The sequence below is a fragment of the Uloborus diversus genome, chromosome 1 (assembly GCF_026930045.1).
Source record: "Uloborus diversus isolate 005 chromosome 1, Udiv.v.3.1, whole genome shotgun sequence".
Taxonomy (NCBI): domain Eukaryota; kingdom Metazoa; phylum Arthropoda; class Arachnida; order Araneae; family Uloboridae; genus Uloborus; species Uloborus diversus.
Window position 1 is genome coordinate 17558216 of NC_072731.1, and position 14936 is coordinate 17573151.

The 14936-nt window shown below is 36.4% G+C and overlaps 1 protein-coding gene across 1 annotated transcript; it reads left to right on the top strand.

Annotated features, from left to right (window-relative positions):
• The first annotated feature begins 3218 nt into the window (after positions 1-3218).
• On the top strand, positions 3219-14390 carry LOC129234456 (uncharacterized). The gene is made up of 5 exons (XM_054868458.1): positions 3219-3381; positions 4415-4525; positions 7414-7519; positions 9427-9523; positions 14275-14390. The coding sequence occupies exons 1-5, from the start codon at positions 3270-3272 to the stop codon at positions 14329-14331; spliced, it is 483 nt and encodes a 160-aa protein (XP_054724433.1). The 5' UTR covers positions 3219-3269; the 3' UTR covers positions 14332-14390.
• The last annotated feature ends 546 nt before the right edge of the window (positions 14391-14936 follow it).

The following is a 14936-nucleotide window of genomic DNA, read 5'->3' on the forward strand; positions in this document are numbered from 1 at the left end:
GAGATTTATTCACTATTCTGAGGGTCTAAAAAATATGGTATGAGTAACAGACACCCCTTTGGACCAGTAACAGACAATTTGTCTGACACTGGTCACGATGTTCGACTTTCAATATAGAACCAGTAGGCACAATCAAATCAATGAATAACCTCATCTGGAGCGAAAGAAAAGATAAAAATGAAAAAGGCTTCAAGGACCAATAAAAGACATGGGTGTCTGTTACTAGAAAAGCGAATTTTCTGGGGATGAGTAACAGACATAGATAAAACTCAATTAGAAGTGATTGTACGTGGAAAACGATGAGAAAACTTAAAAGAGCATAGTGTAAACATTAAAAAATACCTCCAGCATGCTCTCATGTCAACATTTTACAATGCAAAATGATGGTTGAAAACACTCACCTTCTTAACGCAACCAGCTAGCTGCAGCATGAAACACCAGCTAACCTCGCGCGAGGTAGCTATTCATAACCTTCCACTACTGCCTTGTAAATACATACTAACTCATGAAATTCACTCTGATCACACACACTATAGATGACTGCACCGTATTCATTGGCCACAGCAACATTAGTTTAACCCGTCTAAAATTCTTATTATTTTAATCCAAACTTATGACTGTCTGTTACTGGTGCCGTCACCCTATTTGTAGATAATTACCAGTCTCTTCAAGCAATAGTTCTATTCTCGCCAGGATGGAAAGTAAACAAGTCGCCAAAACAAGTAACGTTTACGGATAATGACCAAAATAAGTTCGTGACATAAAAAAGATTGCAGCGATTAAAGCAATTGGAATAGTTTCACTAATTTGGAATGGTATGATAATTCCTTCTCTACCTGCAGCGATGTAGGGGATATTTCGATAATTGGGAATCTGCCGCGGTCGTCTCATTTTTGGCGTAAGTAATTTTATTTTGGTAACCCTGCTGATTTATAATAACCCTACACTGTTAAAAATTTTCCAGAAAATTTACGGTAATTGTTACTGGCATCCATGTTGCCAGTAACTATTACCGTAAAAATCAAATGTTACTGTAAAATTTTACAGTTTCCTTGGTAGGCCACAGCAACCAATTGGCGCTGGGATCGCTTATTTCTCCGGTATAAATTACCGTAAAAATCAGCGATGCTGTAAGTCCGCCATTTTACAGTAACAATTACCAGAAAATCTTCCTGAATTTTTACAGTGTATGTGAATAGATGTTTCGGTTCTCTTTGTTTAGATTTACAACGAAAAATACCTCTCGTGTAGGCACTGGAACCAAAAATTGACGCCAATGAAGAAAGATCCCAAATATCAAAATATTCCCCGCAGAGTCATGGAGTCCGTTTTAGGACTTCCGTGAGTCAGTTTATAAAGTTGAATATACAAGCGTGTTCGTTTATAGCAGAATCTCCAAACTATGGCCCGTGGACCAAAAGTAGTCCGCAAGCATATAAAATCTGACCCGTGGCAGTGGGCCAGCTTTTGAAGAAATAAAGTCATAATTACTAGTTGAATTAATTACACTGTAATTTCTTATGTATATATGTTTTGTGAGTTTTTAATTTTCTCATATATTAGGAAAAATGGTTCAATTCAATAGGGAAGTTTTTGATTTTTCAATTTTATTTTTATGTGATAGAGTAACATGTATGAACATCATAGGTGAAAATATTTTTGCGATACGATAAGTAGTTTTTTTTTAATTAATTTTTAAAGTTCAAGCTTTTGTGACGTCAAATGGCATAGGAAGTGACGTCATGCCCTCTTTCGATAGGGGAGAAACCGAAGGTCACGCATTCGACTTCGAAGACGAAACGTAAAAGGCTTATCTCCGCGCATTTAACTCCTCGCGTTTCTGGAACATTAAACCCCTCATCATCTCGGAAATATTCGAATAAAATGATTGATGTTACACGAGGAAGATTATTTAGATTGTGCTTTAACGAATAAAAATATCAGTGCGCTCAAAATGTCCCTAGCGAAAACAAGGGATCTTCGGCGGAAGGCTGCACATTCGCGCCCTGTGACGTAGGTTCGTGACGTTTCAGAAGCGCGCACTTTTGCGCGTGGATTTTTAAAAATTCATTAAAAATCAACCACGGTGTCTTAAAATTCGGCTATGGTGATTTTTTTAGTTTTGAGGGTCAATTAACAATATCCAATAGCCAAAATATGAACATTTAATAGGTTGCAACTTCCCTATTGAATTCTATATTTACCAGTGAATTTTATCTCCCAGTAGCGCCACGAGAAATGAACTTCTAGGTGCGGCGAAGAAAATATCTCGCTGCGCTATTGGTAGATACAGTTGATCGTATTCGATTCTATCGAATTCTGTTACTGATGTATAAGCCTTTTCATCTTACATTTAAAAAAATGACTACATGTTTTTGCTGGTCTTTTCATTAGAAATTAAGAATAATAAGACCCCCAATGAAAAAAAGTTCTATTAGAGAAAAGATCGAAAGAGGTAGTCGGCAGGAATGGGACAGTGCTACTTTTATTTTGAAACTAGCGGTACCCGCACGGCTTTGCTCGTAGTAGAAAATTAAAAGGTCATTTGGTTCACATGTCGATTTACAAATAATGGATGATGAAATTCTCGCCAATTTGCTATGTTAACTTGCCCCCTATCCATTAAAAAAAATAATCATCAAAATCGGTTCACTGGGTGAAACGCTGTGAGTGGACCAAAAAAAAAAAAAACGTACCTACGGTATGAACTGATAACTGCCTCCTTTTTTAAGTCGGTTAAAAATTCACTATTTTTCACGTTATACTCGCTTTTTCATTAATTTTTCATAACAAAATGACGGCTATAACAAAATTGTTATTAGTTTCCTTCGATTTTGTTTTAAATTGCACAACTGTAATATATCCTCATATAAATAATAGCGGACGATAGAGTAACCCACATGTTTCTACAATGTACGGAGGAAGTCTATGTCGGTCAACAACAGCTATGCCTTAGTCTGGCTTTGAACACAGACCTTTCAGTTTTACCGATCATACCACGGGAGGGGGGGGGGGTCAATTTGCTTGATATACGAGGATGATGCATGACGGGAATGTACCATCTTTTCTTCCTTATCGATTGTTTTTTTTTTTTAAAGATTTGCGTCGTTCCTGTCGTAGAATCTCCTAGAACGACCGTTTTTCCTTAAAAACAAACAGCTGTATTCGCCAGCTGTCGTTAAATCTTTCGTCTGTTGCAGCTAATGGATTTAATTTTGATTCAGTCTTTGGTGTGGTGTTTATTCCTTGGCTGGATTGTAGCGCAGCCCATGCAATCGAACATCACTTCCGATCTGAAGTTCTTGTTTCGCGGATATCCTTTCCCGCGTTCTGCAGATCTTGTTCAGCGTGCTCAAGAACAAGTATGGATACCGACAAAAGGTGAGGAACATATTTACGAAAGATTCTTTATTGATGGTTACAGTCTGTCATCGTGTAACGTTTTCTGAAAAATAGTACGCGTTACGAAGACTTTTCATTTTGGCGATTTTATGGCAATTTTCCAAATCTCGCCACATTTTATGTTGATAGTCAATCAAATCATAAAGCTAGCATGCTTAGCACACCGTTTAGCAACTCTTATACATAGCGAGTGAAAATTTGGTGAGATACCGAATACCGTGCAAAATTTTCATTATCGAAAGTTTTCCGCAGATTCTGTCTTTCTAAAAACCAAAAACTGGCCATGGCATAATGACGTGTCAAAACCATGGGCTCTGTGTATTTAAGAGCAATAGTTTATGTCCAATATGAACAATTTACGTCCGACACCGAAAATTTACGTCCGACACCAAGCTAAAAATATTTTTTAAATATTTTTATTCTTTATAATATCATTTGAAAAGTGTGAAATATGCTTCAATCATAAGTATACTTTAGAATTAAGCTGGCACAGACTTTTAATAATTTTTAAGTGAACCATTAATTTTACTATTCGTGTGTTTACGTCCGACACCAACTCTTTAAATTTTTTTAATTTATACTTTAGGGATCTATTTTGAAAAACTAACATGATTTTTTATTCAGTGGGATGTAGCAAGTATCTTGTAAATAAATTTAATCATTTTGGAACAGTTTATATTTGGTAAATAGAATTAAAACTGAGAAATTTTTCTTCATTTTTTACGTCCGACACCATGGAATTGCCCAATTGCAAAAATTTTAATTTTTCAGAAACAAATTCTTTTTTTTTTTTTTTTCAAATACTTCTTTGTATTTATAGAGGATTCCCTTGTCATTCGTTACATGTAATATTTTTGCAATGTTTCTTTGAAACGAGTTTTGCAATGAAACTGAATTTATCGTTTATATTAGGTTCGATTAGTGTCGGAAATGAGTAGGCTAACATTTAGAGATCTTTACAGTGCCACGCAGTGAAAAAAAAAAAAACCTTCTAATGTAGTTTTCCTTGCAGCTAATGCCCCTCAGCTGTGCAGTGTGTCCAACCAGTTCCTCTGTCTAGACAATCGGTGCGTCTCTGAATACTGGATGTGTGATGCCACTGACGAATCTCTTCCTAAATTAGGTAAGACTCGTGTGTCATATGTACAGCCTTTCTTTGCTGAGCTGAGCCTTTAGAAAAACACTGTAAAAAATGTATAAAAACGAGCTGATGTGTGCATCACAGGACTTCCTTTTATTCCAATTTAATGTCATTTCCCCATTATTGGCAATTTTAATGTGATTCAATTGTTTGCTCTCTAAATATTACCAACAGTGAACAAATTAAAACCAAGTTTAAAAAAAAGAAAAAATCGCCAAATTTGTCGCCAAGTTGGTGACAAAACTTGGCGATTAAAAGACTGGCGATATTTCGTCAAGTGTCAGACAAATTATAACACAACTTGAGTTTACATCGAAATTAACAATGACTTCCCCCCAAAAAGGAGCAAAAGACCTCCTTAAGAACATCCGAATGCAACCAAAAGAGAAGGTGCACAACTAGACCCCACTAGGAGTCTACGTACCAAATTTCAACTTTCTAGGACATACCGTTTTTTAATTATGCGAGATACATACACACATACGCACATACATACGTACATACGGACGTCACGAGAAAATTCTTTGTAATTAAGTCGGGAGTCGTCAAAATGGATATTTCGGGTGTCTACGTTCCTAGGCATATATCCACGTGTGATCGAGTCGGAAAAAAAAACTCAACATTCATTCGGGGGTGAGAAAAATGGAAATTAAGACCGATTTTTGAGTGAATTTTTTTTCATGAATACAATACTTCCTTTTTTGTAAAAGTAAGTAGAAAAGGAAAACTACGATGAAGTGTGGATTGCAAAAGAAAACAAGCTGATGTGTGTATTACATAATTTCCTTTTACTCCAATTTAATGTCATTTCCCCATTATTGGCAATTTTAATGTGATTCAAAAGTTTACTCTAAATATCACCAACAGTGGCCAAATCAAAAACAAATTTTTAAAAAAATCGCCAAATTTGTCGCCAAGTTGGCAACAAAACTTATCTACCAAAAAACTCGCGATATATCACCAAGTGTCCGCCAAATTATAACACCCTTGAGTTTACATCGAAATTAACAATGATTTCCCCCCAAAAAGGGGCAAAAGACCCCTTCAGCAACCGAATGCAACCAAAAGGGGAGGTGCACAACGAGACCCCACTAGGAGTCTACGTACCAAAGTTCAGCTTTCTAGGATATAACTTTCTTGAGTTATGTGACGTACATACGCACATCCGCACATATACATACATACAGACGTCACGATAAAACTTGTTGTAATTAATTCGGGAATCGTAAAAATGGATATTTCGCTTGTCTATACGTTCTTAGGCACTTATCCACATGTGGTCGAGTCGGAAAAAAAAAAAAAAAAAAAAAACTCAACATTCATTCGGGGTTGAGTAAAATGGAAATTCAGGTCGATTTTTGAGTGAAAATTTTTTTGAGAAGACAATACTTCCTTTTTTTTTTTTTTTTTTTGTAAAAGGAGGTAAAAAAGGGCTCGCAAGAAAATCGTGTTTTTTTCGGCAATCAAAAAAAAAGGTGAAAATTTCGTCGGTAGTGAGATTGGTAGAGATAGATAGATAGATACATAATAGTGCTTAACCAAATTATTGGAATGGACGATGGAATAAACGGTTTTTTTTTCTTCAAATAGGTGTGAGGGAAGCCTGTTTGTTTTGCCAATAGTAAGGCCCTACACAGGGTTTGTACCAAAAGTAATGAGCCTCATTTTTTTGCCATGCGAATGTACCACGTGCACCTGCGCGACTGATTGGAAATGGTGGAGGGGATTCTAAGCTTTCCAGAGATGCCTGGTTCAGTCGCTTACGAACTCTCGGAGCGATGGGAGGTCGTTTTTAGGACCACTAGACAAGGCGGGAGTAGGTCAAAATGCTGCACAAGGAAGACCGGGAGGAAGTTGCCGATGAGGCTCCTTCTGGGCGTCCATCACCATCGCGAACGGACAATAATGTCACTGGTGTGCGAGATTTATTGAACAAAGGCCGCCAAATGAGTGTTTTCGTTTGATGTCAAAACAATTAAATTTGCCGAAAACATGTTCATTGAATTGTTACGGAAGATATGGCCATGCGGGACATTTTCGCGAAACTTGTGCCAAAAGTCTTGTTTGACCGCCTTCGTTGTCAACTCCTGTCTGACCCGGGCTGGTGTTTTAACGGTGCCACAGGTTCCCCATAGCCCTGGTAGACTTCTTCCTGTTCCCAAGGGTGAAAAGGGGTCTGAAGTGAAAGCATCTGGAAACCTTGAACAACATTCATAAGACCACGACGAGTTCTCTGCGCGGAGGTTCACTAAAAACGACCTCTCACCGATTCGAGAGTTCGGAGACGACTGAACCAGGCATCTCTGGAAAACTTTGAGTCCCCTCCACCATTTCCAAACGGTCGCGCAGGTGTGCGTAGTATATTCGCATGGCAAAAAAAATAAGGTCATTACTTTTGGGACAAACCTTGTATAAATGTAGTATGAGGGAATCAGCTTAAGATGAGCCATTTTGGATCAGAGCGCGTGTTTGCGTGATTGTCTTTTCTGGAGCGATTATTAGCTGCACACGTGAATTGTTTATCAAATAAAATATTATTTTTGGCTGATTTGGCAAAACCCGAAACTTTGCTGTGGTGACCCTAAATGCGCAACAATGAAAAATCCGATCCAAAATGGCTAAACTTAAGCTGATACGACGGCGTATCTACTATATAGCGGCTCTAGCCAATAGCGTGCTGCAGAGATTATTGGTTTTTTGCCCCATTGTATGAATTTCACTCCTTTTTCTCAAGCAGCAATGAACTCGTCTTAAGTCTGACCTCTTACAACTAGAGCTATGCTTTTGAAGCTAAATAGAGTGCTGCGACTACAACACAAACGTCGTCGTTTTTTATTCTGACTTGTGACGTCATCTTCTTGGTTTTTCAGGCGCAGAGGACGCGGCACCCTGGAAGAAGCGGAGGCTCGTGTTCCACGTCATCGTGGGAATGGGTGGAATATTTCTTGTGATTTTGCTGTTCTTAACCTGCCTCTGGTGAGCGTTTTGTAATGCGAAATTAAATTCGTAAGTTAGCGCTGGATTTGAATCAGTGCAGCGGCCACGAAAATAGTTGCCGTCGTCTCTGTTGCTACCTATAGATTGTTCCAGAAATGTTGGCGGTTTTATTTTTTTTCCTGTTCCATATTGCGCCATAATATAGTGAGCACATCATGGTGAAAAAAAATTCTCTATGAGGCAATAAGTGAGAGTCAACCAATAAGTTACAGGAGATGATAACTAAATTACAGTAGACTCCCGATTATCGGCGAGTCAATCGACAATCAGCAACATGTATTTTCGAAGTAAAAAGCAAATGCCAATGAGTTTTTTGTCGAAAAAGTGTAAATTCAAACTCAGTTGCTTTTGTTTTTTTTATTTATTTATTCATTTTATGTTTTCTTCATCTTACATACACTTATTTTTTATCAATGTTAAGTTCTGTTATGCAAAGATACAAAACATTTTGCCTGAGCTGTATTATATATTTTCACTGTTTGAAGAAAGTATTAGATGCATCAATACGGCGAAGTTTTCGAGGAAGGACAATTTTTACCTTATTTGTCCTTCATTTTAGCCTTTTTGAGGTTAATCGGAGATTTTTATTATCCGCGGCACTTGTGCCACCCAATTCCGCAGATAATCGAGAGTTATCTGTATATAGAATCAAAGTCTGCTACAAACACTCCTTCGTCGGCATAATGGAGGGGAAACCAGCATGATGTTGGTTACACATCGATTGCGACGGAGACGGTAGACGGATGTTTAAATACTGATTTTCTGCGCATGCCATTGATTCTACGTAACTTAATGATCATCTTCCACAGCTTACTGATTAAAAATGACATCACTGAAAATTATTTTCCCCATGATATGCTGATTGCGCTATGCGTAATATGGAACAACCTTAGTGCAAAACTTTAAAACAGGCAGGGACGACAGCAACATATTTTGTGTGAAATCAGTATTGTTGTAATTCTTATTGTTGTTGTTGTGTTATTATTATTATGATTACTATCATCGCTGTTGTTGTTATCATTTAATATTTTTAATTCTTTTGCCCTTGCGCTCTTATTTTACTTGTACGACTTTGATCTCTGAAGCCTAAAAACTACCACTTGAAAACCTTCTTTCAAATGAAGTGCCCTGCTGTGTTGCAAGTTGCTTTTTAAAATAAATGCTCTCAAGTTTAGCTTACGCACAGCTTCGTTTTCTTTAAAAAAAAAAAAGAAAAGAAAAATAAGCCAAATACGAAACATAGTTGACTTTTTTTTGTAATAGCTTTTTAAATTCCTCTCTTGTATTATTTTGCATTTTAAAAGAGCTTTCAATGACCTTAAATGCAGTTGTCAGATTATTTTACATTCAAATGGAATTTCAAACGATTTAAAATTCTATTTTGCTTAGTTGTCAGACAAATTTTTTAATGGATTTAATAGCCGGAATATTTATTCTGCGGACCATTTTACGTTTTAATGAAGCTGTTAATCTTGTTGAACAACATATTTTATGCAATGGCGTATTTAAAATCCCTTTCGGGTTCAATTTGAAGGTTTTCGGAGACTTCATTGAAAAGTAAAAAATAAAAATAAAGTTGCGATTCATTTTAGTTTTCCCAAGCACGGTACTACCACCAAGTATTTTAATGATCTTCCAAGGGGGCTGAAGGTTTGCATCTTCTCAAAAGTTTCACCACTATCGGAGGATCAGGCTATCCGAAAAATCAGATCGTTTTTTAAATCCGTACATTAATAAACCAGAGTTCAATATGCCCAGATCGAAATCCATGATGGCTTATTTTCAAGCCTCTATGATTGTAAAGATCCCATAATAGTATTGTTGCTTTTTTTTTAATTCATTTTATTTATTTATTTATTTATTTGTTCTTAATTTTATTTCAACAGTTCCTTCGACGACGAAACCCTCTACAGACTAAGTCAAAGAGAATCTTTCTCCACTAAACGAAACACTGTTGTTCACAAGAAATCAAAAAGCGGTGTAGTAAGTGTCATATCAAAGAATGCTATGTTCCTCTGTTTCTTCCTCAATAAGAAAATTTTTAAAGAAAACAATCTTTTTTTAACCCTTCTATTTCTGAGATTTTGAACTGGGCTGCGGAGTCGGAGTCGAAGAGTTGGAGTCGGGCTGAATTTGGGGTAAAAGATTCGGAATCAGGAGTCGGAGGTTTAAAATTCCAAGAGACCGAGTCGGTTATTTTCCCTCCAAGTCCGCAACTCTGCTAGTGTTTGCGGAGTCAAAGTCGGACAGAATACAAATACAAATGTGACGACCAAACAACAAGCTCTTGGCCCAGCTAGGCTGGTCCTAGTCAATTTATTAGTCCCTAATGAAGATCAACGGCCCTTTTAAAGCTATCCACCCCCTTGCTCATAACCACCTCTTCCGGTAAGCTGTTCCAAGTGCCCACAACCTTACTACAGTAGTAGTTTTTCCTTATTTCCAGGTTAGCCTGAGATTTGAATAGCTTAAAACAATGACCCTTCGTCCTGCTTTCGGTGCAAAAATTTAATTCATTAACATGATTGATTTTGATAAATTTAAACAACTGAATCATGTCCCCTCTGATCCTCCTTTGCTCCAGGCTATACATATTAAGCCTATTGAGTCTGGTATCATAATCTAAAGCTGAAAGTCCCCTTACTGTTCTAGTTACCCTTCTTTGAACCCTTTCCAATACACAAATATCTTTCCTCAGATAAGGCAACCAAAACTGCCCAGCACGTACTTCAAATGGGGTCTTACTAAACTTCTATGTAAAGACAGAAGAACCTTCTTAGATTTGTTTGAAATAGATCTATTGATAAACCCAAGCAAGAATTTGAGGTAAAGGAACCGGAGTCAGAGTTGGAGGGTTTGAAATTCCCGAAGTCAGAGTCGGAGTTTTCTCTGCCACTCTGTAGGTCTGCAGCCCTGGTTCTGTACACGAACTGCGTATAGTTATTATAGCAAGTGCTGGTTGTTTTTCCTGTTCTGACCCTGCCCACGAAAAGAGTCAACATTTACAGAATTTCTTAAATTTGATTTAAAATTTTGTTATACAAGGGGTTTGGCCACAAAATTGATAGCCAAGTTAGTAACATGGCGACAGATTTGGTAAAGGTTCTTCGTATCATCAGAAAGTGAAAGCTCCAGAGCATATCAGCTGGCCGGTCAGTGGAGAACTTCGACCGGGCCTCATGTGTTTACCATTGAGAAGGAATACTAATGGAGGGAGCCATAGCAAATGTCTCAGTGAAATAAGCTTTGGACACAATGTTTCCCAGGTCAGGTGACTTGTTTGGCTAGGAAGTTGTCGCGTTTTGGCACGCAATCGCTCTTTTGGTATTAAATATTTTTCAGACGACGCGACGGCGCTTATTATGAAGTCGTTGCTACAAATCAGAGCAACTCTGGCTCGAACTCCTTTACTGCATAATAATAAATAAATAAATAAATAACGGATACAAATACAGGCATACCATTCAAACTCCCTCTCCCCACTTCTTTCCGGATTTTAAAATATAATGTAACTGCATTTTTCATGTACTTCGATATTTATTCCCTAAAATGACGGACATGTACAAATAGTTTAAAGTGTTCTGTCATTGATTGAAAATTTATGGATTCATACGTATCGTAATCAATGTTTTGAAATGATTTCATACGCAGGCATACTAGTATTTAAATTGGAAGCATAAAAATAGCAAATCTTTATTCTTGCGCATCTGCTGTTCTCAGGAGCTTGGCGAGATGATACTCGCCAACAAAGCAAATGTACACAAAATGCTTAAGAGCCGTTAAAATAACTACTAGTTAAGTAAAAAGTGTTTTTATGGAACTAAAATGTTATTTGCACTCAAGATATACAATTTTTTTAAATAAATTTTATAGTTGAAATAAGTACAAAAATTAAAAAATTATAGGCAACTGTGGAATATGTACTCGATGAATGCATATAAATGTTATTTTTTCTTTATTTAGAAGTAAAAAACATTCGTACATGCTAGGGAAAAGTTACTGGACCTCCTGGTGTGGCTTTTTCCTCACAGTTTACAATGCTAGAATACTGCACTATTACTATAAATCTATTTTTTCCCTTCTACAGTTAAAGGTTGTTATCAGGGCTGCGGAGTCGGAAGGAAAATGGCCGACTCCGACACCGACTCCGACTCCTGTATTTTGAAACGCCCGACTCCGACTCCAACTCCGACTCCGACTCCGTATTTTTTTTATATTTTTAATTTTATTTTTTCAACTCCCTCTCTCCCTTCAGGGGAAGGGGAGAAACCTCTAAAAAGAGATTTAAATATTAATTCCTTTTTATGAAAATTTCACATTTTGTTTTTTATTGTAAACCTAAGACGCATACAACGTTAGAAATTCAATTTAAAAATCAAATTTTCCAATAGTTACGAGTTAAAAAGTGAGATGACTTAAAAATCCCTTTTAAAAAATTTGAAAAGGATTATCTGTAATTTGCCCCCCCCCCCCCCTTTTAATGCTTAACAAATTGATATTGATCAAATCGTGTGCTTTCAATTTTTGAAAGCTGTAACTTGAGAGAAAAAAAGCTTTTTTTTCTAAATCCCAGTTCTTGAGAGGGCGTGGTTGCCCCGGGTGACACCCATCTGGTAGATGACACCACAAGTTAATTTCAGAGTTTATAAAAAAATATAAATATTTTAATTCTGAAAATTTTCGCGAATATATTTTAAATTATATTTCATCAATAAAATTTCAGCGAAAATAGGGCACATATACGTCAGGAGCTAATTTTACACAAAATACGGGGGTATACAAATTTATACGAATAGCTTTTACTATACCTATATTTCTTCTTCGCTAAATTTTTAATTTAAATTTTATTGGCTGCTTTAAAATTAACCTTAATATGAAGATTTTAAGATTAACTGCTATTATTGAGTGTTGTAATCAAGAAATCATTTACACTTACTTTGTTCCATACTTTTTAGTGAGAACCAAGCTTATAGAAAGAGTCTTAAAAAAGAAAAAAAAACATGAGATTATTTCATCGGATCTTTTGGATTCGTGCTTTCGCGGTATAACTTTTTTGAATTTGCCGATCACCCTTAAACGTTTTAACCTTAGCTACGGGCCTCGACTTACTAATTTGTTACATTTCTTTTACTATTTTATAACTGAGATCGAACAAAACACTGTATTTCTATTTTTATTTGAAAGTGATTAATTGAAAATGTCAGGCAACAAAATCGTTTGCTGACAGTTGCTATTAGCTAAGTTCAAAAGCAAGCAAACTAGGGGACGGCTACAGAAAGTTCGGTAAGCACTCAAGCTAGCTGATTGCCATAACGGCTGTAATTGTATCACATTAGTATCTTTTTATACATGTAATCGAACCAATTGGTAGTCAGTTTTTAAAAAATGCAAGAAGAATCAGTGAAAAGGAAAGAAAATAAGAAGCCTGGAGTCGGAGTCGGAGTCGGCATGTTTTTGAACAACTCCGACTCCGACTCCTTTACCCCAAAATCTATCCGACTCCGACTCTTCGACTCCGACTCCGACTCCGACTCCACAGCCCTGGTTGTTATCATGCATGGCTTCAGCTAATGAAAACTTCTTCAGTGGTTACGGTCAACTCGAAATTGCTCCCCAAGTCACATGGTACTGTTGCTGTATCGGGATAGTAGGGTTGCACTCTCTCCATCTATTCCTTCTCAATGGTGTTTACCTTTTCCCATTGAAATAAGTTTTCTGATATAAAAATATTAGTAACAATAATAAATTGTTTCGGAAAATCTTTTACATTGATTGTTACATGCTACAATGTGAAAATCTAGAATCCAGAGGTTGGTAACAGTGGCGTTTTCTCTCATTTGTCACTTCACACGAAGGTTTTCTTACCCATTGAGAATAAGTACAATTATACTTGTCTTTGCGTTCAAATATTGTAGTACGCACATGTTACTACAGCGTTACTATATTATCTTTTGTAGTTGTTTTTTAATAATGCGGTTGTTTCCGAAATTTTGAAAGTATTTTTTTTCTCATAGAGCACGCTTAAAAACATAGGATTAGACCTTTTTTTTTTTTAATGACAAAGTTTGATACTGAAAACAAAATTATTTTAATCGGTGCGCAGATTCAGTTTCCTTTTTAACGCTCTTCCTGCACATGACATGTGATGAAATGCCATTCAGTGATGCCATTAGTGCAGAGTGCAATATTTAATTCGCTTCATTACTCACATGGTTTGGCAACGATATGGTTGATAGTAAGCGTATGTGAATGCTTATTGTTGCCAGTATATGTGAGTAAAGGAGCGAATTACGTATTGCGCTCTGCACTAATGGCATCAGTGAATGGCATTTCATCGCTTGTGATGTCATATACAGAAACGTAAAAAATGAAATTGAATCCGCGCACCAATTAAAATAATTGTTAAAAAATATTAAACTTCGTCAAATAATTTTAAAAATGGTATAATCCTGTTTTTATATGTTTTTAAGCATGCTCTTTCAGAAAAAAAATACTTTTAAAATTTCGGAAACGACCTCATTGCAAAAATATTGCATGGGCCACCAAGAAATGTATGCAGTAATTTAGTGATTTATGTTCTTTAACAATGCTGATTTTATTATTTTCAGTCACTTGTTTTTGTAAATACTTTTCAGTTCAGTTTTGTCAAATTGACAAATCTGAGCTCGGCGCATCTTTACTGCGACAGCACAAATGCTTAAAAGAGAACTTACTTTCGTGTATCTGTCTTACAGGAGTCCTCGCCCCTTCTCTCCGCCTCCACAAACTCCAGGATGCAGGAGACTGTGTGATTGCTCAAATTATTGTCGAAACTTTCCGGAAAATGTTAATAAAGCTTCCCTCTGTTGCTACTGGATTTTCTTCCTTTTGCGATTGCCAGACTGAACTTAAAATATAGGGTGGCTCTGATTAGCAGGACGTTTGGTATTGGGCGATTTCATTTCTCTTAAGTTGAAAGAAGATGAATGCGAAGCAAACCGGTTTTTCTTTATTCCAACAAATGGGTATGGTTAATTAGGTATGGTTCAGGCCTATAGGAGTTCAAGTTATTAAAGCCAGACTATACCGCCTTGGAAAACTTACGATTCTCATAAAATAAATAAATTGTCAATAGTTGAGGGTAAAATATGAAACAAAGAGTTAAAGGAAGAAAAAACTAAAGGATACTAATGAAATATTTTTGTACGGGTTTAAAATACATGTTGATTACAGTATACATTCAAATTTTCAAGTAGGCACAACACTTAGAAGTATTTCAAATTTCATGAAATACAAAAATTAAAAAATGAAACTTAAACTATATATATATAATTATATATACACAAACACATTCATGAAGAGGTGATGTGCACGGAAGCTATATAAAGAAAACAGAACGTAAGTGAAAAAAGTTTTT